Here is a 26649-nt window from a genome sequence, read left to right as displayed (position 1 = left end):
TAAAAACTCAAAGCCACAAAAACAGAGTCATAAGATAAAAACAACCAGATTAAGCCAGAGATGATGACAGCAGAAAACAGATGACATAAGTAGACAGATGAAAGTAAGTTTTAGTGGGATAAGCAAAAACATATTAGTTTAGGTTAGTTACTGGGGTTTATGCATGAGAATGTTTTAGTTGGGGGGGTGGGTTAGAATAGATAGGTACACAGATGAGGTTACTGGATAAGCTGAGTCTTTGCAAAATTATGGAATAAGAGATAAAAAATAGGTGATTTACAAGAAAGCGGAGAAGACAGAGGGGAAGAACACAGCAGCGATCAGAGATTTGACAAGAGTTGCCCTGTCCCCAGGAGAGGTAACTTGATCAATTCTCTTTCTTGCCTTAGCTGTTTTTCGTATATATGTAATTCATTGGTGATAACAGCATTGTCTTAAAACATACCAAATGAAGGCTAAAAGACACTGTTTAAACCTACATTGAAGTGGATCTTGTTTTTCACCCAACAACGAGCTCTCTTCATGAAGCTCTGCCTGACATGCAGTCAGTCATGTTCTTCTCTAACTTTAATCTCCAGATGCAGCCCCAAGTATCATACATTACAGTAGTTTGATGTTGAGATGACAAGAAAAGAGAACTGATGTTTCAATGCCCCCTCCCAGTTCCTGTTAAACCACAGTAATAGAATGCTTGTAAGCACTGAGTAAGAACAGCGCCTACTTCTAAGGAACAGCTCAACTACCAGATTGAATGAGAGTCTGGAACCTTAAAGTGACAGTGTCAAACTAAAGAAGTCATTGTATTTATATTTTATCTCCTTTTGTTACAAGTTAATATCTAATATTGAAAAAAATATTTTTCTGATTTTCCAATTTACTTTCTTTGACAAAATACTGTCTAGAGAGACAAGGTGGGTGAGGTAACATCTTTTACTGGTAAAGGAGACAAGCTTTTGAAGAACACAGAGCTCTTCTTCAGCTCTGGGTAGCTTGAAAGCTAGTCTCTCACCAACAGAGACTGGTCCAATAAAAGATATTACCTCACCCACCTTGTGTGTCTAATATCCTGAGACTGACATGGCTACAACTACACTACATATGAAATACTGGTCAATTTCATTCGGGGGGGGGGGGGGGGGAAGAGTTGGTGAGGACCCAGATGTAGGTATAATGCCTGAAACTAATTCTGTCTTAACTGACCAGATTTCAAGGTTATATCCCTTTAAGTGCCAGCCTGGGGGATTTACAGATTTCCATCTAGAGACTCAGGATCCTCTGTAATTCCTCCTCTATTCAAACCCTTCACGTTTTTAATAAGCTTTACTAACATAGTGGTAAAACAAACCACAATTTTCACAGTCTGCAAGAAGTACCTCCAACAGTACAGGGCTCCATAGCACCAGAATGGGGTAAAGGAAAGTGCAACTTATGGAATTGCCAACACCAGTTTCCTTGATATCCCTCCCACGCTCTCCAGAAGTTGACCAGATTGGTCTGTTTAGTTCAAGAGATCGATCACTACCACAGCCTGGAATAGTATTTCTGTTTAATTTATACATGGACCCATTTTTCCAGGGAGTCAGTCCAGGAATTTGTCCTTTGGTACCAGCACTTTAAAAATATGGTGGACTCAGGAATAAATTGCAAGAGTTTGCAGGGTCCTGTGGCACTCCCCAATTTATAGCAGTATACACAGGCTGGAAGGATTCCATTTTTTAAATCGGTAAATGTCCATAAACATTGATTTCACCTTACACACATAGAAACAGATCAAAAAATATTTCCATCAATAATTGAAATTTACAGATCGGAAAAGGGGTGGGGGGAAATGATGCTTGGGAACTTAGAGTTTAAAGGGATTGACTCTGCATATTTTGACAAGCAATGATGACAATTTGCGTAAACAATTATAAAGTTTTAACTTTTTGAATCTGAATGACTACTAATTGTTGTCTGACCCCACTCTAATTTCCCCCAACTGTGAAAATGTAAATAGGTAAAAATCTTTTAAAATGCTTTAAAATAAACAAATTGATATTATCTGTTGAAATTAGAAAAATTAAAAGTCGAATTCTGTAAAGCCGAAGTATGGCTTACTTTCACACACTCAAAATAGGAAATCCTTTGGTCCGTATTGAGTTTGAGAGTTGCTGGTGAACAGATGCATTGCATAAAATATCACACAACATGTATTTGTATTTGCACACTTTAAACAGACACAATTACCTAATTCCCGTCTTGTCTCTGCACCAGTTAAATAACATTTCCCAGAACTGTGTTAATCAATGCTTGCTCATAAAACAAAATATTGCAAAATGAATCTGTTGAACAGCCATGTTCATTTCAACTTTTCAAAAACACACACAAAAATTAAGATCAGAAGAAAAAAGCCAGATCATACTTGTACCAATACTACAAATCATGGAAAGAAACAAATTTTAAAAAGTTACTTGACAGTGTCTAAGATCATTCAAAATACCATAAACTTTTTTTTTTAATTTGAGTAAACAGCATGCTTACAAGAAAATGTTCATACAAGTACATATTTTCCTCTCAATACCTTGTTTGAAGTAAAGCTTCCATAGGTGTTAGCCGGTCCTGTAACTGTCTGGACACAGCAGTTAGCAAGGATGCACAAGCTGTACTGCATCCAGCCAAATCTTCATCCTTCACATAATTCAGCAATACAAAATACCAATACACAGATCCTAAAGATGGGAACAGGAATTTCAATTCAACAGAAATATGGCTAACGTTGCATTCAAAAAAAGCTCAAAATTAATTAACAAAAATGGCAAAAATTTAAGTATCATAATATAGATAATGAAATGTAAAAACAGTCACTTCCTAAAAAATTCTAGCATTTTGTATTATTCAAGTATTTTAACCTCCAACAGAATTTTACATCAGCTCAACTTTAGAATTCAAGAAAAGGAAGTTCCCAGGAAAATGTTTGTATTAAAGTAGTTCAGTTAACATAGTAGAGTCAAAGTAATACTCATTAAATTTATAGTGTAAGTGTGTAACTATCTGTTAAACAATCCCTTTAGAAACATTCCCATACTAAAAGAAGTTAACTTTAAAAATAAGATTGCTACAGCAAGTAACATTAGTATATACAAAACACCAGTATTGCCTTAGTTAGAAACAATAACCATTAAAAAGAAATAGTATATTAAAGTTATATTACTGTTCATTAATTCACAGACATAGAAAATTAACATTTGATATAACTGACCCTTTTCTCTTTTTTGTATAACAGTTGCTCAGTTTTTCTAATTATGCCATATATATATATATATAATATATATATTACCTCGTCTCATATGTTGTATATATTATATACTATATATATTGTCTCATGATTAGTTGTATAGTATGCCATAATTAGAAAAACTATATATTCAGGACATCAGGAGAGAGAAACATACAACCATGTTTTATTTACATAGCAACACTATATATCAATGTTGTCTCTTTCTAATGCGTACATGATTTATGCTCGTGTTCTGCAACTAGGTGTGTACGATTCTTCCTTAAGAGTACTGTTTACACTGTAGAGAGAGTAAGCCAGCCACAGTTATTAAAGATAATGCTGTTTCAGCACACAAAGCATTAAGTTGTTGGGTTTTTGGTTTTTGTTGTTTTTTTGGGGGGGGAGGGGGTTGTTTCGTTTTTTACCTTAAGAACTATGTTTCTTGACAATTAACTTGGTCAAGGAGGTTAAGTTATTAGAAAATCAAATGTTAGATTTTGGTTTTTGGAACAATGTTTCATGGAATTTTATGTACATTACATTAACTTAATTCCATTCATTCCAATGCATTTTTCTTACATTAGCTATCCTCATACCTATATTTTCAAAATGTCTTTTACCTCAGCAACTAGAACAGTTACAGTTGCCAAGCTGTATGACATGGGTATGAAAAAAAGCAAAGGAAAATCTAAATTAGTTAACACATGATGAAGACTTTGACATTTTAATCTTATACACTTGGACAGAAGTAACCTTTAAGGCTTCGATTTTGTTACAAATAAATAGTTACAGTTACTGCAGTAATTCTATTTTGCCACTTAAGATATATGGCTAAAAAGCAAAAATTCAAACACATGCTTTATTTGCTAGTTATGTAATTTTAACTAAATTATTTAGTGTTAGACAGACAGGAGCAGCTAACAGGGGAGTTTTGTGAGGGACTTCTCCAGGTGAGGAGGAGAGGTTATGTGACCCTTGGGGTAAGTTTGTTGTCTGTTGTGTGAGTGTTTGTGTTTGTTGTGGTGTGCTTGCTGATGAACTGAAATACACCATGTGGTCTGTTTGTTTGGGGGACCGTGTGCTGACTGTGTGGGTGCTGAGCCTAGCGGCCTGCTAGGCAAGGCTGAGAGCTTCTTAACAAGACTTTGATCCCTAAGCCATTTAGCACCCATCAACCCTTAACCAGTGGGCGGGGCTACTCAGAAAGACCAGGGCTTTAAAAAGCCCGCTCCTAAGCAAGCAGAGGAGCTAGTGAACAGGAACGGCTAATGGGAGTTTTGCAAGGGAGTTGTGAGGGCGGTGGGGGGGTGTTACATACACTTAACATTCCTTAAACATCTTTAAACTGAAGCTAAAAAACATTCCCCGATAACAAAAAAACAACAAAGGAACCAGCTGCAGAAGTAAGAAGAGAATGCAGCAGAAGTCGAGCAATAGAGCGGGGGCTACCCAGTTTATTACACCCAATGTAGCATGGAGGATTACCTGCCCTATGGGCAGGTGGCATGTGTGTGCATTCAGTGCAAGGAGCTCCTGGCCCTCAGAGATCATGTACAGGCTTTGGAGACCAGGGTGGCTGAACTAAAGGAGCTAAGGGAGACAGAGAGGTACACAGATGAGACTTTCCAGGACACAGTAGAATGGTCCCACCCCCGGACTGACAGCCTCTCTGCTGTTGAGGAGGATGAAAGCCTCAGGGAAAGAGAACATCCAACTGGAGCAGAGGGAAATGATCCCATAGTTGGGACCCTCCTTCCAGATGATGATGTGGTATCCTCTCGTACTGAGGATACCTCTCCAGGGGAGGGAACTCCAGTTATTAGGAAGAGACAGGTATTAGTAATGGGCAATTCGATCATTAGAAACAGATAGCTGGGTTTGTGATGACCAGGAGAATCGCATGGTGACTTGCCTGTCTGGTGCAAAGGTTGCAGGTAGTAATTCCATGCTTGAAGAAGAAGAAGAAGAATATAGCAGTAGGGATATATTACTGACCACCTGACCAGGATGGTGATAGTGAAGGTGAAATGCTCCGGGAGATTAGAAAGGCTATTAAAATAAAAAGTTCAATAATAATGGGGGATTTCAACTTCTCATATTGACTGGGTACATATCACCTCAGGACAGGATGCAGAGATAAAGTTTCTCGACACCGTAAATGACTGCTTCTTGGAGCAGCTAGTCCTGGAACCCACAAGAGGAGAGGCAATTCTTGATTTAGTCCTAAGTGGAGCAGAGGATCAGGTCCAAGAGGTGAATATAGCTGGACCACTTGGTAACAGTGACCTAACAATTAAATTTAACACCCAGGTGGCGGGAAAAACACCACAGCAGCCCAACACTGTAGCATTTAATTTCAGAAAGGGGAACTACACAAAAATGAGGAGTTTAGTTAAACAGAAATCAAAAAGGTACAGCACCAAAAGTAAAATCCCTGTAAGCTGCATGGAAACTTTTTAAAGACACCATAATAAAAGCTCAACTTAAACGTATACCCCAAATTAAAAAACATAGTAAGAGAACCAAAAAAGAGCCACCGTGGCTAAACAATAAAGTAAAAGAAGCAGTGAGGGGCAAAAAGGAATCCTTTAAAAAGTGGAAGTTAAATCCTAGTGAGGAAAATAGAAAGGAGCGTAAACTCTGGCAAATGAAGTGTAAAAATATAATTAGTCTCCAGAACCTGATGGTATTCACCCAAGAGTTCTGAAGGAACTCAAATGTGAAATTGCAGGACTACTAACTGTAGTCTGTAACCTATCATTTAAATCAGCTTCTGTACCAAATGACTGGAGGATAGCTAATGTGATGCCAGTTTTTAAAAAGGGCTCCAGAGGTGACCCCAGCAATTACAGGCCTGCAAGCCAAACGTCAGTACCCGGCAAACTGGTTGAAACTATCATAAAGAACAAAATTGTCCGACACATAGATGAACATAAATTGTTGGGGAATAGTCAACATAGTTTTTGTAAAGGGAAATCATGCCTCACCAATCTACTAGAATTCTTTGAGGGGGCCAACAAGCATATGGACAAGGGGGAATCCAGTGGACCCTCACCAAAGACTCTTAAGCAAAGTAAGCTGTCATGGTTCTCTCATGTATTGGTAACTGATTAAAATTTAGGAACCAAAGGTTAGGAATAAATGGTCCGTTTTCAGAATGGAGAGAGGTAAATAGTGGTGTCCTCCAGAGGTCTGTTCTTGGCCCAGTCCTATTTAACATATTCATAAATGATCTGGAAAAAGGGATAAACAGTGAGGTGGCAAAATCTGCAGATGATACAAAACTACTCAAGATAGTTAAGTCCCAGGCAGACCATGAAGAACTATAAAAGGATCTCTCAAAACTGGGTGACTGGGCAACTAAATGGCAGATGAAATTCAAGGTTGATAAATGCTAAGTAATGCACACTGGAAAACATAATCCTAACTATACATATAAAATGATGGGGTCTAAATTAACTGTTACCTCTCAAGAAAGATCTTGGAGTCATTGAGGACAGTTGTCGAAAACATCCACTCAATATGCAGCGGCAGTCAAAAAAGCTAACAGAATGTTGGAAATCATTAAGAAAGGGATAGATAATAAGACAGAAAATATCATATTGCCTCTACAGAAATCCATGGTACACCCACATCTTGAATACTACGTGGAGATGTGGTCACCCCATCTCAAAAAAAGATATACTGGATGTGGAAAAGGTTCAGAAAAGGGCAACAAATATTATTAGGGGTACGGCACGGATGCCATATGAGGAGAGATTAATAAGACTGGGACTTTTCATCTTGGAAAAGAGACTACTAAGGGGGGATATGATAGAGGTCCATAAAATCATGACTGGTGTGGTGAAAGTAAAGTATTATTTACTCCTTCTCATAACACAAGAAAAAGGAGCCACCAAATTAAATTAATAGGCAACAGGTTTAAAAAAAACACAAGGAAATATTTATTCACACAATGCACAATCAACCTGTAGAACTCCTTGCCAGAGGATGTTATGAAGGCCAAGACTATAACAGGGTTCAAAAAAGAATTAGATAAATTAATGGAGGATAGGTTCATCAATGGCTATTAGCCAGGATGGGCAGGGATGGTGTCCCTAGCCTCTGTTTGCCAGAACCAAGGAATGGGGGACAGGGGATGGATCACTTGATGATTACCTGTTCTGTTCATTCCCTCAGGAGCACCTGGCATTGGCCACTGTCGAAAGACGGGATTCTGGGCTAGATGGACCTTTGGTCTGACCCAGCATGGCCATTCTTCTACTTTGCTTACAGCTTTTTTGCTTGTAATTACATGAGTGTCATTAAAATTAATTTTACAGTTACAAGGGGAGCCTGTTGACCCATGAACCAACCAAAGAGTGCAAGCAACTTGTCACTGGATCTAGGACTGGTTCTCAGACTGTGGTAACTACACTCTTATGGGCTGTCTAATTAACTAGTTATCTAAATAAATCAAATCAAGCTAAGTGATCCTGAGATCTCTCTAATTATTAAATCAAACACTTGTTGGTAACACTAGGCATTCTGCTTTAGAAAACAACTTCATAAAAATCAGTCTCTAAACTAATTTAAATAGAAGAGGCATGCTTATGAAATGGAACATTAATACATGGGTATTTCACAGGCTTGGCAAAAAGCAATCGATACTAATCAAATAGAACTTGTTCTTCTATCAAACAGGAGTGAGGGAAAACATATCTAGTATAAGTATACAATATGCCTATGACAGCAAAAATATTTTATACATACCACCAGTTGCAGCAGCAGGTAGAAAAGATATATTGCCAAGCAAAGCCTTCAGAAGAACAGATCCAAATCCCTGCTGACTTGGGTCACATTTGCCATTACTATCAAAGAAAACAAACAAACAAACAAACGATCTATGAAAGTTCATATTTCATTCTTCTTGTAGTCCCTAAGCATTATGATACCACTGCATTAAATGTTCTAAGGAGTTAGTGATCAATCATAGAATCATAGAATATCAGGGTTGGAAGGGACCTCAGGAACCTCTAGTCCACCCCCCTGCTCAAAGCAGGACCAATCCCCAATTTTTGCCCCAGATCCCTAAATGGCCCCCTCAACGACTGAACTTACAACCCTGGGTTTAGCAGGCCAATGCTCAAACCACTGAGCTATCCCTCCCCCCAGTTGTAAACATGTTTCCACTAGGGGAAAATAAAATTAGTTGAGAGAGGCTTACTTCCCTTGTAAACATACCTGAGCATATGTATTCCCATGTGAATGGCTAGTATATTAACTTTTCTAACTCCCACCACATAAAATTATTTTGCACATTTAACTACAAGGAATAACAAGTAAACTCTAAATAGAATTAGCCTCAGAACATGTGTTTCACCAACCTTATGCATAGTGCTAGAAACCGTGCACATTTGTGGGCTATGCTCCGACCTGCTTCAAAGAAGCACACACGTACTATATCAGAAAGACATTTACGTGTTTTAGAAAGTAGGCTCTCATTCCCATCCTTTGAGCTGTTAAAAAAAAAAAAGTACTTTGGAGAATTATATAAGCTTTTATATTTAGAAAATTTGATACTGAAGAATAACTACATGCATTTAATTGAAATCTCTCTTCTACCTGCCAGGTCCATTTGACTGCACTCCTGCCAGCCAACACAAGGTGTCTAACACAAGGCTTTGAGCGTGTTCTGTGGTCAGACCATCATCTGTCTTTTTGCAAAGTGTGCTAAGAAGTTTTTCATGGAACTCTGAAAACTGTAACATGGCACAGCGTTGAACTCTAAAGAAGAAGAGATTAGTAACAGAAAAAAAGTTCAACTGTTCAAGTAAAACTGATACTCTTAGTGCCAATGCTAAGTTTTGTTTAAAAACTGGGCAACCTATGAGCTAAGAATGGGGAAAGATTTTTCCTCAAAAAGTGAAGTCTGATTCATTTCAATCATCTAGTTTACAGCACTGCAACACAAATCCCTGCTAGTTACATTTGCATTTGAAGGCCAGAAAAATTTCTCACTACCAGAATATGTTTAAGCATACACATTTATGGTATTCTTTAAGTGAAAATATCAATTTTTGATATCCATTACAATTTACACAGTATGAAGATTTAAGACCCATATATGACCATTTTAAATTTTTTAATCATTTTCCTGTCAACTAAATTTAGCAACAAATACCAACTTTCAGATTATAATTTGCCATAAATAATGAAGTTAAAAACCTAAACATTTAAGTAAAACATGTTTACAGAGAGACAGGACTAACCTTTCCTTTGAAACAGAAGTTTTTTTAAATCTTCGAATAGTTACAGAGACCTCTTGAAGTAAGTCGCAGCCTCTCAGATTGTCTGATTTTCTTGAAGAATTGCTGGCTTCAATTTTATTGGATGACTTTTCCTGACAGGTCAGAAAAAAACCAAAAACATTGGTTTCAAGAGTTACAGCACTCATGATTCTTTCATTTATGCATCTTGTTCAGATGAAAGTGCTGGGTAATCTAAATTCTGAAATATCTATTACTTGTTAATGGTACTGTATAGACAATAAGTGTATTCTAGCTTTATTTTTAAGCTAATAACTAAGCTAAACAAGTTTCATTTGTGCCCTAAAGATCCCTAGACTCAAAGTGTGACAGACTATAAAGAGGAGTAAGTTCCAAAAGTAAAAACCCTCAGTTGAAAAAGCTCTGGCTTTTCGGTGATTGTGGAATGTTTCAGTTTGGGAACCAAAGGAAGGAGATTCCTAGCTTATTTTAACTGCTGTATTGGGGTAAAAGTTGAGGGGTAATTTCAAGTAGCTTATTTACTGAGGGCCATGCATGTCATTGGCACTGTAAGATTGACAATGGCCCCCCTGCCCAAAAAAAAAAAATCTAAGCTAGACAACAGTTCAGACAGACTGAATACTTGAACAACGTATGAGAATCTGGTCAGATCTCAGAGCAATTTGATTATATATTATAGGTGGAGCTGACAGCCTTGCTTATTATTAAATCTGCCTGAAATTTCCCATTGTGAGACACCACTGCCAACTGCTTATAACTGCCAAACTTTAATCATCTGTGTTAAAGTTTTCCATGTTAGGTGTTTGCTTCAGGGTGCGTTTTTTTGAAAAAATTCAGCCAAGACTAATCAGCTGTTTCCTGAGAATGAGATGAGGGAAGAATATGTTGCTTTGCCCATGTTAAATTCTAGCATCATCAACTTTTTCAAGCTCTAGTGCCCTCATGCTTTGGAGCAGGGGCTTGAAATTCGACAAGAGATGGCCTTCTGACTCTTGCTGTCCCTGTGAAAACCCCACTTCATCCAGGGGCTAAGGCAGACTTTCCCTGCAACTGCAGCTCTGGACTTGGGCTGGCTGTGCCAGGTCTGGGCACCTGAACTGACAGCATGCAGATCTGTCTCTCCTGTGCTCTCCATGGCCTGGCAGCATGGACGATGAAGCTACCTAATTCAAACACAGAGGAATCAAGAGCCAGACCTGCAAAGGGGTAAAGACAGAATAAGCTGGGACAAAAAGCCATGAGGAAAAGGAATTGATGCTGTGACAGGAAAAGGAGGAGGAGAAGGAGGAAATGGGACTGGGATTTGCAGTTAGGAGAGAAAGACTGTCTGGGCAAGGAGACTGGGAACCAGAAAGAATGACTTTAACCTGACAAAAACTGGGATAAGGAGCAGGGGTTTCCGGGGGGGGGGGGGGGGGGGGGGGGGGGGGGGAGAAACACCACACTAGAAAGTGGCCCAGGAGCACATGGGAACCCGGAATGTGGGCAGGGTGGAGGAGAAACCAACAGATCAGTTAAGGAGTCATAGGGAGAGGAACTGGGATTATATGGGCAAGTAGACTGGGAAGAGAAACCTGAGGACTAGAAATTGGGGCTGGCTAGGTGAAGACAATAGGACTAGGACAAGGCACCAGGGATGGGGAAGATAGGAACAAGCTAGAGGGATGGAACAGAAAGGGGCGATGTTTGGAGCGGAATGGGCAGAAGAATCTGTGCCCCCTATAGAACACTCCCCTACAAAGCCTGGAATGGGCTCCAAGATTCCTCCAAGACTCACCAGACCTCTGCTTTCAGGAAATACCTGTGAAACCCACTGGTTTATCCCTATCCCTCTCTCGTGCTGATCTAAATGAAGGATGACAACCTATCAGTTACTCCATCACCGTGTGGTGGATCTAAAGGTTCCTACCCTAATGATGCCCTTGTGAGGGTGAACATGGGTCAACATGATGAAATTTTTTTTAATCTAGGCAATTAAACAAAAATCCTACATTAAAACAACCTTAAAGGTTGCAAAGTCAAGTTAGGAAAATATAGCATGTGGTCATATAACTAAAGACTATCATAATGCCGGTACAAGGGAGCTCAAAAAAGGTTGTGCAGGCAACCTAAATTCTGGTATTTCTTATCTTTTTAGTGCTTGAGGTTGTAGCCTTAATAACCATCTTTTAATGTAGGACTTTTTTTTTTTATACCTAAACTACAGTTCTGGTAGGTATAAAGCTTAGATAGTTAATCAAAATTTCACTAGGATTTGTTTTAACTCTCTTATGGAACTGTAGAGAGAGACCTTTCATTTCCAAAATGGGGGTTTATACAACTGATTCTGAAGCTTTAATATATATAAAATGTAGCTGCAACTATGTTAATTATTCAATACCTTGCCTGCTGCAACTTTGGCCAACAGTGACGCAAGAGAATTCCCTTTACTACTTTGAGGTTTTAGAGATGGTATTCTTACAACAGGCCGGATTCCACCATTACAAATTTCTTCTGTTCCTCTGTCATTCACTGCTTTAACATGGATTAAAAATGAACGGTACTTGCCCCCAGCCATACCTAGAAAAAAACAAAAAGGAGGAAAGAGCTTTTACACCTGTACTATATCAAACTGAAGAGATTTTAATTTGATGGCTAACATTCACAACCATCTGAGTTAAGTAAGTATTTTTTTGGTAATTCAGTATAAATTCTAGGCATTAAAGAACAATCATTTAAACATATAGTAACTCCTCACTTAAAGTTGTTCAAGTTAATGTTGTTACATTGCAGATCAATTAGAGAACATGCTCATTTAAAGTTGTGCAAGACTCCCCTATAACTTTGTTTGGCAGCCGCCTGCTTTGTCCATTGCTTGCAGAAAGAGCAGCCCATTGGATCTAGCTGGTGGGGGCTTGGAACCATGGTGGACCAGCCTATATCAGCTCCCTGATCCCCTAAATTCCCTGTACAGCAGCCACCCAGCAGGCTATCAACTGCTGGGCAGTTCAGGTGTCCCTCCCCTGACTGCCATGTGCTGCTCCTGCCCTCTGCTTTGGAGCTGCTCCCGGGAGGCTCCTGCTCACTGTGCAGGGGCAGTAGAGGGGGGCAAATGTCAGGATAATCCCCTCCCCCCACTTCTGTACAGCAGCTTCTGTCTCAGCTTGCTGATCTACTTGAAAAGGCAGGTCACTTAGAGTGGGGTCAGCATACTTAAAGGGGCAATACACATCTCTCTCTTCCCCCTCCCTCCCTGCTGCCTTGTAGAGTGTTAGGCTACATTAACAATGTGTTAACCCTTGAGGGCTCAACCAAGTGCTAGTTCATCATTTAGCAGTAAGGCATTCCCTGGGAAATATCCCACCCTCTAACTTCACCACCTCAACCAAGCTTCACAATCATCATCATTGCTGTGTACAGTATTGTTTGTTTAGAACTTCGTGTATGTGTAGTCTTTTGTCTAGCAAAAAAAATTTCCCTGGAACCTAACCCCCCCTATTTACATTAATTCTTATGGGGAAATTGGACTTGCTTAACATTTTTTCACTTAAAGTTGCATTTTTCAGGAACATAACTACGTTAAATGAGGAGTTACTGTAGATTTATATTATGTAAGTGTTCCATAATTAACATGGTCTTATGGGAAATTAATCTGATAAATCCTAACCAAGATTGCTCAACTCAGAATTATTGGGTATACTCTAGTAATTCACATTTTAGAGAGACAATGTAATACATTAATTTACCTTTAACAAGCTTTGGACTTGTTAATGTCAACATTCCAGCATGTCCTGACAGATCCAGTCCAGTAGCCAGCCATACTGGACCACATAGTATGTCTTCTTTATGATCCTCTAAAAATGGACACAACCTAAGACCTTAAAAACACAACATAATTTAAGTAGAATTGATATGGACTCATCAAATAAGACAAGGTTACAAAGTAAGTTATTAATTTTCATAAATTAAATGGATATATATTAAACTTCAATTTAGACTGTAGAAGTTAGGTGAGCTGACACCTTTTAAGAAATAACTAAGCCATGTTCTAGTCAAATTATGTACTTTTAATTTTCAGAAAGTTCTTAAAGTACAGTTTTCAGATATACTGTACATGTAACACAGCTGATGCTCTGGAAAGATCAATATTCTGCACAAGTTTATGGCCTGTAGAATGGTGAACTGATATAGTTGTTTGAGCCACAACTATCACAGGTCCTAGTTAAAAAAAAACAAGCTCATGTTAGATTTCATTGGCAGCAGATGAAAATGTCAATTTAAATAAGCCAAAATGAGGGAGATGGGATCACTCCAATGCAAATACTTAGAGCCCTGCGCAGATACCAAATTTATATCTGCCGAGGAGCTGCAGGGCTCTATTGGGAATGGCAGCAGTGAAAGCAGCGGCATTTCCATCCGCTGTTCACAGGAGCCAGCACCCCACGCAGACAGCTCCTCCAGCATGGCTGCACCGTCCCTACTCCCACCCACTGGGGCAGGCACCAGGCTCAGCAGCAGCTGTCCCTGGGCACACAAGTCTGAGAGCATGCAAGCTGCTGAGCCTGGTGCGCACCCCAGTGGGTGGGACTGGGGGCTGTTCAGCCATGCTGGAATTGCTGCCTGTGCAGAGCGCTGGCTCCTGCAAGCAGCTGCCAGACATGCAGCTACTTTCGCCACTGCTTGTTCCTGGTAGACCCTTGCAGCTCCTCGGATACTCACTTTATATCCATGGATATAAATGTGGTATCCACGCAGGGCTCTAAAAATACTAAAACCATTATTGACGTTAGAGTCAGTCAACATCCGCACTGCAAATCCTCATTTTTCAGTTGTCATATTACAAACAACAAACTTTGGAAAAAGAAGAACAAAAGGTGATATTAGCAGTGAGACAACAGAAGAGCTTCAGAGAAGAATGACGTAAGCACTTTTATACAATGAAGTTGAGAGACTCAATTCTTAGGGAGGAAAAAAATCACGTTTGTATGCATTTGCATAGCACCTAGCACAATAGGGCACTTTGAACCTTATTAGGACGTTCAAGTGGAATCTCAGTATAAATAGTATTGCAGTTACTAAACTTTTTACACACATTACCACCACCTGAAGTATAAAACGGTTTTAAAAGAGGTAATCATGGAATAAGCATATGTAATCTAAGTTGTATTCTAATTGCTGCCTCATATAAGAGTATAGAATATTTATTTTATTTTTACCAGTTGAGGCGGAAAATACCAGTGTCAGCCACAAGCGAGGCCAAAAAAAACCCTGATATTTATTGAAACAATCAGATCACGGGTGACAAGAATACTTGAGACCATTACTCCTTGTTCTGTCATCAGCTACCACTGAGAACAATCTAGAGCCATCCTCTTTGGAACCCCCTTTCAGGTAGTTGAAAGCAGCTATCAAATCCCCCCTCATTCTTCTCTTCCGCAGACTAAACAATCCCAGTTCCCTCAGACTCTCCTCATAAGTCATGTGTTCCAGTCCCCTAATCATTTTTGTTGCCCTCCGCTGGACTCTCTCCAATTTTTCCACATCCTTCTTGTAGTGTGGGGCCCAAAACTGGACACAGTACTCCAGATGAGGCCTCACCAATGTCAAATAGAGGGGAACGATCACGTCCCTCGATCTGCTGGCAATGCCCCTACTTATACAGCCCAAAATGCCATTGGCCTTCTTGGTAACAAGGGCACACTGTTGACTCATATCCAGCTTCTTGTCCACTGTTACCCCTAGGTCCTTTTCTGCAGAACTGCTGCCGAGCCATTCGGTCCCTAGTCTGTAGCAGTGCATGGGATTCTTCCATCGTAAGTGCAGGACTCTGCACTTGTCCTTGTTGAACCTCATCAGATTTCTTTTGGCCCAATCCTCTAATTTGTCTAGGTCCCTCTGTATCCTATCCATACCCTCCAGCGTATCTACCTCTCCTCCCAGTTTAGTGTCATCTGCAAACTTGCTGAGGGTGCAATCCACACCATCCTCCAGATCATTTATGAAGATATTGAACAAAACCGGCCTGAGGACCGACCCTTGGGGCCCTCCACTTGATACCAGCTGCCAACTAGACATGGAGCCTTTGATCGCTACCCGTTGAGCCTGACAATCTAACGAACTTTCTATCCATCAATGAATGAGAGGTGATTGAAAAATTGAAGCGGGGCATTAGAATTAACACAGAAAATAGAATGACGGGCTGGGATAAATAGCAAGGACACAAGTACAGAGGTAAATATTTTTTCCCATCCTGATTTAACAAACAAACCTCAATTTTCAAAAGGAGGGGGCAGCAGGAAAAGGGTAAGAGGGGTGGGTAGTTGGATAAGAAGAGAATAGGACAAACTTCGGAATCTTTTTCTCTCCTTCCATGTACTGAAATTCTCATCTGCTCACCTCTGTGCGTGCCTCCTCCCCACCACCCAAACTCTCCTCTCCAAAACTTTCCCCTTATCTCAAACACACCTTGCAATAGTATCCTGGTTTTCTCTTTGAAAACCTGGTCACCAAATGAAGCAAAGAAAGAAGGAAAGTAAGACTTAGCTTGAAGGAGTAAGTGACAGAAGTTTGGAGTTTTTGATATTTATTCAGCCGCAACACTTACTTTTAGGCACTAGTCACTCCTACACAGATATAATTTGATACCTTTCTAGACACTTTCTCTCACATGTTTTGAGGGGAAAGCTGCTGTAATGAGCTAGATGAGGAAAGGACTGAGTGAGTTTGATAAGGCTGTAAAGTTAGTGTGCTAGTTAAAAGAACGAGGAGATTATATATATATATCTTCCTACTGTATTTTCCACTGCATACATCTGATGGAGTGGGCTTTAGCCCATGAAAGCTTATGCTCAAATAAATGTGTTAGTCTCTAAGGTGCCACAAGTACTCCTTGTTCTTTCTGCTGATACAGACTAACACAGCTAGCACTCTGAAACCTGTGACTAGCTAGGAATTTTGAACTGGATATTTTAAGTTTTGAAGGTATTGATGCTAAAACTAAGGAAAATTAGATATGCAGTGAAAAAAAAGTCAGTTTCCTTGAAAACTAGCTAACTCAAGCAACACTTAAAACCATGTTGCAGTGGAAGACATGACAGACCAGCTTGAGAGCTGCTAAAATGACCTATAGCTCCATTTCTAAATTAAAATAAAACCTTGATTTAACAATACCAAAAATCAAAGTCCCCAACAGTTAATTTTTGCTTTCAACAGCAAAGTATAGTCTCCACTGAAAGGAACAACTGCCAAATGTACTGAATAGGGTTGACCAGCATAAACGTAAAGAATGTGCTTTTTTTTTAATTTTAATTACTTGAAAATATTTACATAGAAGTTCCAATGTGATCTCTGAAGATTTTTCATATCATAGTTTCTCCATAGGGAAATAACCATATTAAACTCACATTGCGATTCCTCTACATCCATGTTCTGCATTTCTTCATTCAACTCAACCAGTGTTGGTTTTCCATTTCTTTCCATTTCAATACTATGAGCTGGAGATAAAGGAAAGGTGATCTGTCTATCTACTGCTGCTTCTGGAAAATAAAAAAATATTAGCAATGTTTGGTAAACATTGTGTAGTATTAATGAAAACCAGAAACATTAACTTCCATAGCAGATTTATTATTTAAGTTTTTGCTCAAAATTCACTGAAACCATTATCTCTACTAAAAAATCCTACAGCTGCTGACAAACTCCCTCATACTAAAATTAGAATAGAACTCAATTTATTAAATGAAGTTAGCCTTTGTCCTCAGCTTGTTTGTGAGCAGTTTATCAGTCTGAGTGTTATTTTTGAAAAATAATTTCTACCAATAATACATTGCTCTCAAGCAATTATTTGTTTTTGAGATTGAAAATCAGAGCTGCGTTTGTTAGTTTGATTGGACATACAGGTATTGTTTCTGTTCCCTAAGTATAACTCTTAAAAAATGGTTTCCATTGCAGATATTCTATTTCATAAACTCAAATTTTTACTGCTGCAAATATTCTGTAGCATGAGCTTCTGACCCAGTTTAAAAAAAAGAAACACACATAGAATACTAGCACAAAAGAGTAACACAACTGAATCTAATTCAATTTTTTATTTAAATAAACGTTATTGTAACATTGAGTTATTTGCCCAGCTCTAGTTAAACCCTATTTAGCTCTCCAGTTTTACTATTTGTATAACAAATTAAAAAAAAAAAAAGCCACAGAAGATGGCCCACAAGTAATAAGACCTAAACTTGCTGGGATAAATGAGACTGAATTATAAGGTCAAAGAGTAGCTTCATTTTCAGCCAAACCAGCAAAGAGTGGGGAATTTTCCCCATCTCTGGATGTGGTCACCAAGCATGCTTCAGTATCTTATAACTAATACTTCATATTGAGTCTTAAAGAACACAGGTCAAATGTAGGAGCATTTGTTTCCCTCTGTCCTGTGTCCATAGTTAAGCTGTATGTTGAAATTCTTAGTCATATTGTACTCTTAGAAAATATATTTTCCCCACTGAGACACTGCTACTCAAATACTGTTCCCTTGGATACACAGCAGCTTTTATGTGCTATTCTGAAAAATTAAATAAAAGACTCAGCAGTACTTCTTTATACCATTATTGAAAGCTATGACATAAGGAGTGGGATTTTTCTGAGAATGACTCTAAATTTGTTTTCTCTTAAATTCACAGTCATGCAACCTTTATTTCAATGGAATTCTAGTTTCTAGATTTTTTCTTCTCATAAGGGCACTCAGATGCCCTATAGCAGGGGCAGGCAAACTTTTTGGCCTGAGGGCCACATCGGGTTTCCGAAATTGTACAGAGTCCCAGCCCCCACCCCCTGACAGCTCCCCCCAGAACTCCCACCCCATCCAAACCCCCTTCCCCAAAGGCCCCCATAGGACTCCTGCCCCATCCAACCCCCTGCTCCCGGTCTCCTGACTGCCCCCCACCGTCCCATCCAACCCCTCCTTTCATTCCTGACTGCACCCCTGGGACCCCTGCCCCATCCACCCCCGCTCCCTGTCCCCTGACCACCTCCAAAACCCCCTGCCCCTGACTACCCCCCTCTGCTTCCTGTCTGCCCCCATTCAACCCCCCGTTCCCTGCCCTCTGACCGCCCCGCCCCTTAGCCACACCTCCACCTTCTGAGCACCTCCCTGAACTCCCCTGCCCTCTATCCAACCCTGCCCTGCTCCTTGCTCCCTTACTGCACTGCCCGGAGCAGCGGTGGCTACTGGCGCTACAGCCGCGCAGCCCAGAGCCCCGGGTCAGGCAGCCACGCCACCGCGCAGCCCAGAGCCCCGGGTCAGGCAGCCACGCCACCGCGCAGCCCAGAGCCCCGGGTCAGGCAGCCACGCCACCGCGCAGCCCAGAGCCCCGGGTCAGGCAGCCACGCCACCGCGCAGCCCAGAGCCCCGGGTCAGGCTGCGGCTCTGCAGCTGCACTGCCGCCCAGAGCACTGCACTGCCAGTGGTGCAGTGAGCTGCAGGGGAGGGGGAACAGTTGAGGAGGGACCGGGGGGGGCTAGCCTCCCGGGCCAGGAGCTCAGGGGCCGGGCAGGAGGGTCCCAGATGTGGCCTGCAGGCCGTAGTTTGCCCACCTCTGCTCTATAGTCATGGACACCTGCAAACTGAATTTCTAAATATGACTTGGAAGAATTATCTATTTTTTTTTAAATCCTTTGATTTAGAAAATAAAAATGTTATACACCTCAGAAGCTCTGTCATTTATGTCTGACACTGCAACTTTCTTTGAATGCATCATCAGATTCTAGTAGTAGGACAACATGCAAGTTCAGCTCAAACTGTTGTTGCTTTAGCTATACTTCTTTATAGAATACTGAGGTTTTAAAATCTGTGCTTATCTTTGACTATTTTAATGTTTCTCTCATTTTTGCTCCCCAATCTTTAATAAATGTTCATGTGTGCAAAGAAAGTTAAAATGCAAGATATTACTAAGTAAATGTAAAGTTGAGATATCTACAAATCTTTACTTCATCGCTAATTAAATCAGTAAAATACCAGACCTAAAAAGTAACAAGTCTGAGAAAAGAAGATGATCTCCTTTCTTACCGTTGACTTTTCCTAGCCCTGGAGCTTTATTTTTCAGTAAAGTCACTTGAAGCTGTGGAATGTTTGTTATGTTTGAGTTCAAAACAAATTTGAAATCCACGTGTCCAACCATACAGGCTTTTGGCAAAACCAGTTCAAAGACATGTTCATCCCAGCTGTTGCTGTTGGGGAAAAAATATTAGGTATTTAGTAACACCATGTCTACAAGTACACTACAGCCAAACAAGCAGCAGCATCCAGTTTATTTTCTGCATATACTTCTCTAGTGTACTGAGAAAAGATGTAGTTTTACATTAGTTAGTCTAAGCTTTCTTCATAGTCCCTCAATATCCACATGAATCTCTGAAGCAAAAATCAAGTATTTTAAACTGCAGTTAACCATGTCCATTTTATGTAGAAAACATTGAAAGCCAACTGATAAGATGCTGAATCAATGTGTTTGGCAATAAGTAACGGCGAAAAAGCACAGAACCGCCTACTACCTGCATTACAATACTGCCTCCATAAAACTTAAAATTTCTTTTGAGGCTTAAGTCAGTATTTAAAACAATGAAAATACTTTCTTAAACATCAATTGTCTTCCAATGGTTAAACGGTACCAAAGCACGATAGGATCTGGTTGGCATTCTTCACTGATGGTGTCAAACATTGTCACTTTTCAACAGTACCATGGCCACCTGCAGGAGGCTCAAAATACTAATTTCAATTCAAAATTTTGAAATACATTTGACAATTTATACAGGACGAGAAGTGCTTCTTACCAGGTGCACACTCAGAAGCCTGCACTGAGCAAAATGGGTGCAGCTTTCTTTTAATGAGTCATATTTTTCCTTTTGAGGCCAACTTGTTTTATACTGGAAGTGTAAACTTGAGACAATAAGTACCCCTCAAATGATTAAAGTTTCATAGTTTGACACACTAAGGTTTGCAAAAGTAGCTCAAATTGAAGAAAAAGCAATTAACATAAAATTAATCATGTTTCCAAGTGTTACATTACACACATTTTTAAAAGTAAGAGGAGGTTACTTACCTATAACTGGAGGTTCTTCAAGATGAATGGCTCCTATCTGTATTCTACTGAGGGGTTATGCACATGCTCCATATGCCTGGAGCCAGAACTTTTAAAAGTAGTAGTGTCCGTTGGTCCGCGCATGTGCCCTGCCACCGTCTTATGGTTTTGACTGAGGCAATAAAGGGCAGGGCAGACTAACTGCACCCTCAATTCCTTCTCCACCACAAATCTACCAGATCCGCAGCCGAAAGGAAAGGAGGGTGGGACCGGAATACAGATAGGGACCACACATCTCGAAGAGCCTCCACTTCTTCGAATGATGGTCCCTATTGTATTTCACCGAGGGTGATTAACAAGCAGCACCTACTGAGGAGCAGGGTACAAGAAAGATGGCACCATGGAACAGAGGACCACTATACAGAACAAGGCATCCGTTGCAGAGTCATGCACCAGTGCATAATAGGAAGAGAAGATGTGTACCGAACTCCACATGGCTGACTTACATATGTCCATAAGAGACACATTGTGAAGTGCAGTCGTAGTTAATGCTTGCAGTGTCGTGGTGTGGGCCCATATCCCACAGGATGGAGACAGCCCTGATAAAGCATAATGCACCCAAAAACCCACTTTGAAACTCTGAGTGGAGATGGCCTGCGCCTTAATTTTTTCCACGATGGCAACAAATAGCCTCAGAGGCTTCCGGAACAGCCTCTTCCTCTGCAGATAAAAGGCTAGGACACTGAGGGAGTGAAAACATCATTCCTCCTCTGAAGCATGTGGCTTTGGAAAGAAGGCAGATAAATGTATGGGGTGGTTGAGGTGAAAGCAGGAAGACACTTTCAGAAGAAATCTAGGATGTAAATGCAGGGAAACTTTGTCCTTATGGAACATGGTGAAAGGGCGGTTTGTCAGTTCAGGAGACTCGGGGGAAGATTCGTGCCTCCCCAGAGTCAACGGCGCACAGTACATGGACAGAACTGGAAGTTGCCTCAGAATCAATGATTAACAGGACTTTGGCAGAACCGGTGCAGAAGGGGCATGCCGCTCAGGAGATGGGCCAGCAGATTCAGCGTGCAGTGCAACATTTTGTCATGCTTGTGGGCTTTGGAACATCACTTCTCTATGGCTGGAACTTATGGCCAATGCAGTGTCTTTCTTGGTCCTTGAGGAAGACTTACTGCCATGCTTATGCACATACTTCAGGGGTGGGCCAACTTTTTGGCCTGAGGGCCACATCTGGGTACGGAAATTGTATGGCGGGCCATGAATGCTCACAAAATTGGGGGTTGGGGTGCAGAAGAGTATGAGGGCTCCAGCTGGGGATGCAGGCTCTGGGGTAGGGCCAGAAATTAGGCTTTCAGGGTGCAGGAGGGGACTCCGGGATGGGGTAGGGGGTTGGAGATGAGGGGTTGGGGGTGCAGGAGGGTCTTCAGGTTGGGACCGAGGTGTTTGGTGGGTGGGAGGGGAATCAGGGCTGGGGCGGGGGTGGGTTCAGGCTCCAGGCAGCACTTACCACAAGCAGCTCCCAGAAGCAGTGGCATGTACCCCTCTGGCTCCTACGTGGTGGTGTGGCCTGTTCGCAGGCACCGCCCCTGCAGCTCCCATTGGCTGTGGTTCCCAGACAATGGGAATTATAGGGGCAGCGGCAATGTGCAGAGCCCCTTAGCTGCCCCTACACATAGGAGCAGCACAGAGGAGGGCAAGCTGCCAACCCTGCTTCCCAGTTGGAGTGCCAGAGCGGGGCAAGCCCCAGATCCTGCTCCCTGGCGGAAGTTCGAGGGCCAAATTAAAATATCTGGAGGGCCAGATGTGGCCCCCAGGCCGTAGTTTGCCCACCTGACATGCTTCCTTGTCTCATGGCTAGGGCCCAGCACAGGGTCCGTAGCGCTGGTACTGGCGTAACCAGACTTGAGCTCCATGGCAAGAGGTGCACACTTGGATTACTCAGGGCAATGTCCGGGGGCAAAGGGAGTTCCCCAGCCTGGATCCAACTGTGTCCTCATGGTGACCTCCATGAGGTATTTCTAAGGCTAAGATCTTGAACCCCAGCATCTTTGGCATAATCCAGTCCCCAGGCATGGGTGCAAGGGAGAGAGAAGGGTTGGCAAGAAAACTGCCAAAACGGCACCCCAAAGTCCTTAAATCCTAAGAAAACTAACAACAATAAAATGCTAACTATGTACAAGAATAAATCAGGCTCTCTCACTACATTTGAAAGTGCGTCACAAGGGATGAGAGAACAGCAGAAGCTCCAACTCTGACCAGGCAACAGTGAGAAGGAACTGAGGGCGCGGTCGGTCCGCCTGCCTGCCCTTTATCACCTCAGTCAAAATCATGAGGCAGTACAAGGGCACATGCGTGAATCAATGGACACTACTACTTTTAAAAGCTCCAGCTCTAGGTGCATGTGCATAACCCCTCAGTGGAATACAATAAGGATCATCACTTGAAGAAGAAATGCACTTCCTAACTGTTTTCAGTCCATGTGTAAGGGACATTTATAAATATATTATTTAGAACTAAGCTTTTTTCACTATACTATATATCACTGTCTTCTGCACAATTTCTTCGCAATTTATTAAGTGTTAATATAACTATTTTCTAACATATCTTTTTATTAAATTTTTGAAGTATTAAACTTCAGGGTCAGATCTCTCTCGGGCAGTGGTAATGCACCATTAAACTGCAGAACCTAGGAATATATAACCAGTAGTTAAGGTTCATTGCTTGTTGTCTATTTGACCATTAGCTCTGTTCCTCGCATGGGTGGAAGTCTTTTGTGCAGCATTTTCCATTGACAAGGAAAAAAAAATTTTTTTTGTAAAGCACCCATATTCCCATTGGCTGTCAAATGAGCAGTAACTTGTGATAGACAAAGAAAAAGGATCTAAATAATAAAATTACTTTATGTTCGCTCCTTGTTATAATAAAAAAAATAGGAAAAAACATCTCCTTGAAGAAACTTTTTCAGCTGACCTCAAAGCATTTTTCATCTTTTCTTTTAATTCTACCATAAGTATCTAACTTTCAGTACTGTCTCCCTTTTCTTCTCGTTAACAGTGTTTAAACCAAGAACAAACAAAGAAGCTCTCTTGGAAAATTATCTGGGGATGAAAAAAGAACCTGTTTCCTTTCAGAGAAGCAAAGAAGTTCCTAAAGCAAATCTACACAGTACGATAGCAAAGAATTTTGTGGAAGCCTATTAAGAGACACTCCAGGATGTCAGATAGGTAAAAAAATCTAGACCTTTCCTGCTACAGCAAACTAAGCCAGCCTTCCAAGATCTTCTTGACTGCTATGGAATTTAGGATTACTTACACAGTTTCAGAAAGCAGTCCACAATCTCTCTACAACAAACTGAACAAAATTACAACCTGATGGGGGGGGAAGATGACTAGACACCACAGGATTGGCAAGCAAGTGAGTGATTATCATTATAATGGTGCTACCACTAAGGCTAAAAGGCTAACCATGGAAAATGTTAGGCCAAGAAGAATTGAGGAAGTTATGAGCAAAGGAAGACTGGAGTCTTTAAAACAGCATTCCAAACTCAGCTTTAGCACACAGGTAGTTAATACACTCATGAAGGATCCTAAAGTTCTTTACAAACTGAACACACAGAAATGCCATTTCTGGGACTGAATATGGCAGCTATTCAGCCTCAGAAATACTGCACAACTGATTTTGTTTCAGGATTTGGGGAAAAGAAGGGGGAAGAAAGATTATTTTGGTTTAGATTTGTTTAAGGACGCACAGTGAAAAATTCTTTACAACTGAAAAATAGAACAGGGATGTAAGTATGCAAAATATAATTCCTCATGATGAAAGTTTGCCCAGGACACCATGGTTCCTGAAGAACTACTGAATATTTAGTCTAAGCTTAGACGAAGGATCACAGTTCTCTGTCCTATATAGCACCTAACACACTTCTGGCCCTATATAAATGAAGAAGATGCTGCTATGACATGGACATATAACTATTAATCATTCAAAACATTATATACCGTGGATGAGGCCAATCCATTCTAAAAGGGCCAGTGTGCTGAAGTATTAAGGACTGACCAGCTCAGAGGTTCAAGTTACTGACCTGACAGGAGGAGAGTGAGTTTGTGTGTGTATGGGGGTGGGGGAGGGGGTGAGAAAACCTGGATTTGTGCTGGAAATGGCCCACCTTGATTATCATGCACATTGTAGGGAGAGTGGTCACTTTGGATGAGCTATTACCAGCAGGATAGTGAGTTTGTGTGTGTGGTTTTTGGGAGGGGGGTGAGGGGGTGAGAGAACCTGGATTTGTGCAGGAAATGGCCCAACTTGATTATCATGCACACTGTGTAAAGAGTTGTCACTTTGGATGGGCTATCACCAGCAGGAGAGTGAATTTGTGTGGGGGGTGGAGGGTGAGAAAACCTGGATTTGTGCTGGAAATGGCCCAACCTGATGATCACTTTAGATAAGCTATTACCAGCAGGACAGTGGGGTGGGAGGAGGTATTGTTTCATATTCTCTGTGTGTATATAAAGTCTGCTGCAGTTTCCACGGTATGCATCCGATGAAGTGAGCTGTAGCTCACGAAAGCTCATGCTCAAATAAATTGGTTAGTCTCTAAGGTGCCACGAGTACTCCTTTTCTTTTTGCGAATACAGACTAACACGGCTGTTACTCTGAAACCTGACCTGACACAGATACAGAGGTAAGCAGTAAACCAGCTTGTGCACAGTAGCGTATTACATAGGAGCACTGGAATTGTCACACTGAATCAGACCCCTGATTCATCTAGCTCAGTGGTTTACAAACCATGGGTCGCGACCCAGAACTAGGCTGCGGAATGGAAGGGACTGGGCCGCGCAGCTCTGGTCAGCACCGTCAACCGGGCTGTTAGAAGTCCTGTTGGTGGTACTGCCCAGCTAAGGCAGGCTAGTCCCTTCCCGTTCCGACACCACGCTGCGCCCCAGTAGCGGCCAGCAGCAGATCTGGCTCGTAGACAGGGGGTGAGGGCAGTCACAAGGCTCTGCCCTGAACATCAACTCCTCACTCCCATTGGTCGGAAACTGGACAATGGGAGCGCGGGGGGGGGGGGGGGGGGGGGGTTTGTCGGTGCCTGCGGGCGAGAGCCATGCTTGCATGCCTCTGCCTAGGAGCCGGACCTGCTGCTGGCCACTTCCGGGGTGCAGCGCAGTCTGCGGTGCCAGAACAGGCAGGAAGCCTGCCTTTGCACTCCAGCTCCACCACTGACCGGGAGCTGCCAGAGGTAAGCCTTGCACCCCAATCCCCTGCCCCAGCCCTGAGCCCCCCCAAAACCAGAGCCCCTTCCTGCACCCCAAATCCCTCATCCCCAGCCCCACCCCAGAGCCCTGACCCCCTCATTCCCAGACCCACCCCACAGCCCGCACTCCAACCCTGAGTCCCCCCTCATCCCCAGCTCCGCTGGGTGGCGGGCATCAACAATTTTCTTCAACTGGGTTGCCAGAAAAAAGTTTGAAAACCACTGAACTAGCTGACAGTGGCTAGTAGCAGATGCCTCAGAGGAAGGTTTAAGAATCCCACAACAGAAAAGTGAGATCTGCCTTCATGAAGGTCTTATACTAGTCCTACAGAGAGGTTTGCTTAAACCCTGAAGCATGAGGGTTTTGTTTTGTTTTGTTTGGGGCGGGGGGTTAAATCTCTTCCAAAACTTTGTTTGCATCAACAGGTCATACATAACTCTGGATATTCTTAAGTGCACAGTCTGCTAGTTTTGATTACTAGGTAAATTGTTGGCTTCAGTGACATAATGGAGAAGTAAGTTCCACCGTTTGATTAAGGAAAATAAATACCTTTTCATTCAACATGTAATCAATTTCAACACTCCCACCTTGCCGTTTCTTTGAACATCCCTCTTGTTCTTGTGTTATGACATTCGTATAACAAACTCCCAATCTATTTTCTCTATACCATTTGTTCTTTTATATACACATGTCCTTTCTATTCATCATCTTTTTAAGGTAAAAAAATCCAAGTCTTTTCAGTTTCTCTTCACATGAGTTTTTCCCATGCCCACAATCATTTTCATTATCCTTCTCTGATGCTCCTCTAATTCTGT

The 26649-nt window shown here is 41.5% G+C and overlaps 1 protein-coding gene across 1 annotated transcript in view; it reads right to left on the bottom strand.

The window, feature by feature from the left end:
* The window catches only part of BIRC6 (baculoviral IAP repeat containing 6), a 320172-nt gene that overhangs the window by 242973 nt on the left and 50550 nt on the right, over positions 1-26649 (bottom strand). The window contains 9 exon segments of the mRNA XM_073338417.2: positions 2561-2708; positions 8009-8106; positions 8623-8754; positions 8861-9022; positions 9508-9638; positions 11906-12084; positions 13251-13382; positions 16908-17039; positions 19559-19719. Of these exon segments, the coding sequence (XP_073194518.1) occupies positions 2561-2708; positions 8009-8106; positions 8623-8754; positions 8861-9022; positions 9508-9638; positions 11906-12084; positions 13251-13382; positions 16908-17039; positions 19559-19719 (1275 nt within the window).

Source organism: Lepidochelys kempii, chromosome 3 (assembly GCF_965140285.1).
Source record: "Lepidochelys kempii isolate rLepKem1 chromosome 3, rLepKem1.hap1, whole genome shotgun sequence".
Taxonomy (NCBI): Eukaryota; Metazoa; Chordata; order Testudines; family Cheloniidae; genus Lepidochelys; species Lepidochelys kempii.
The sequence above is the reverse complement of the archived record's forward strand: the minus strand, read 5'-3'. Positions and strand labels throughout refer to the sequence as shown.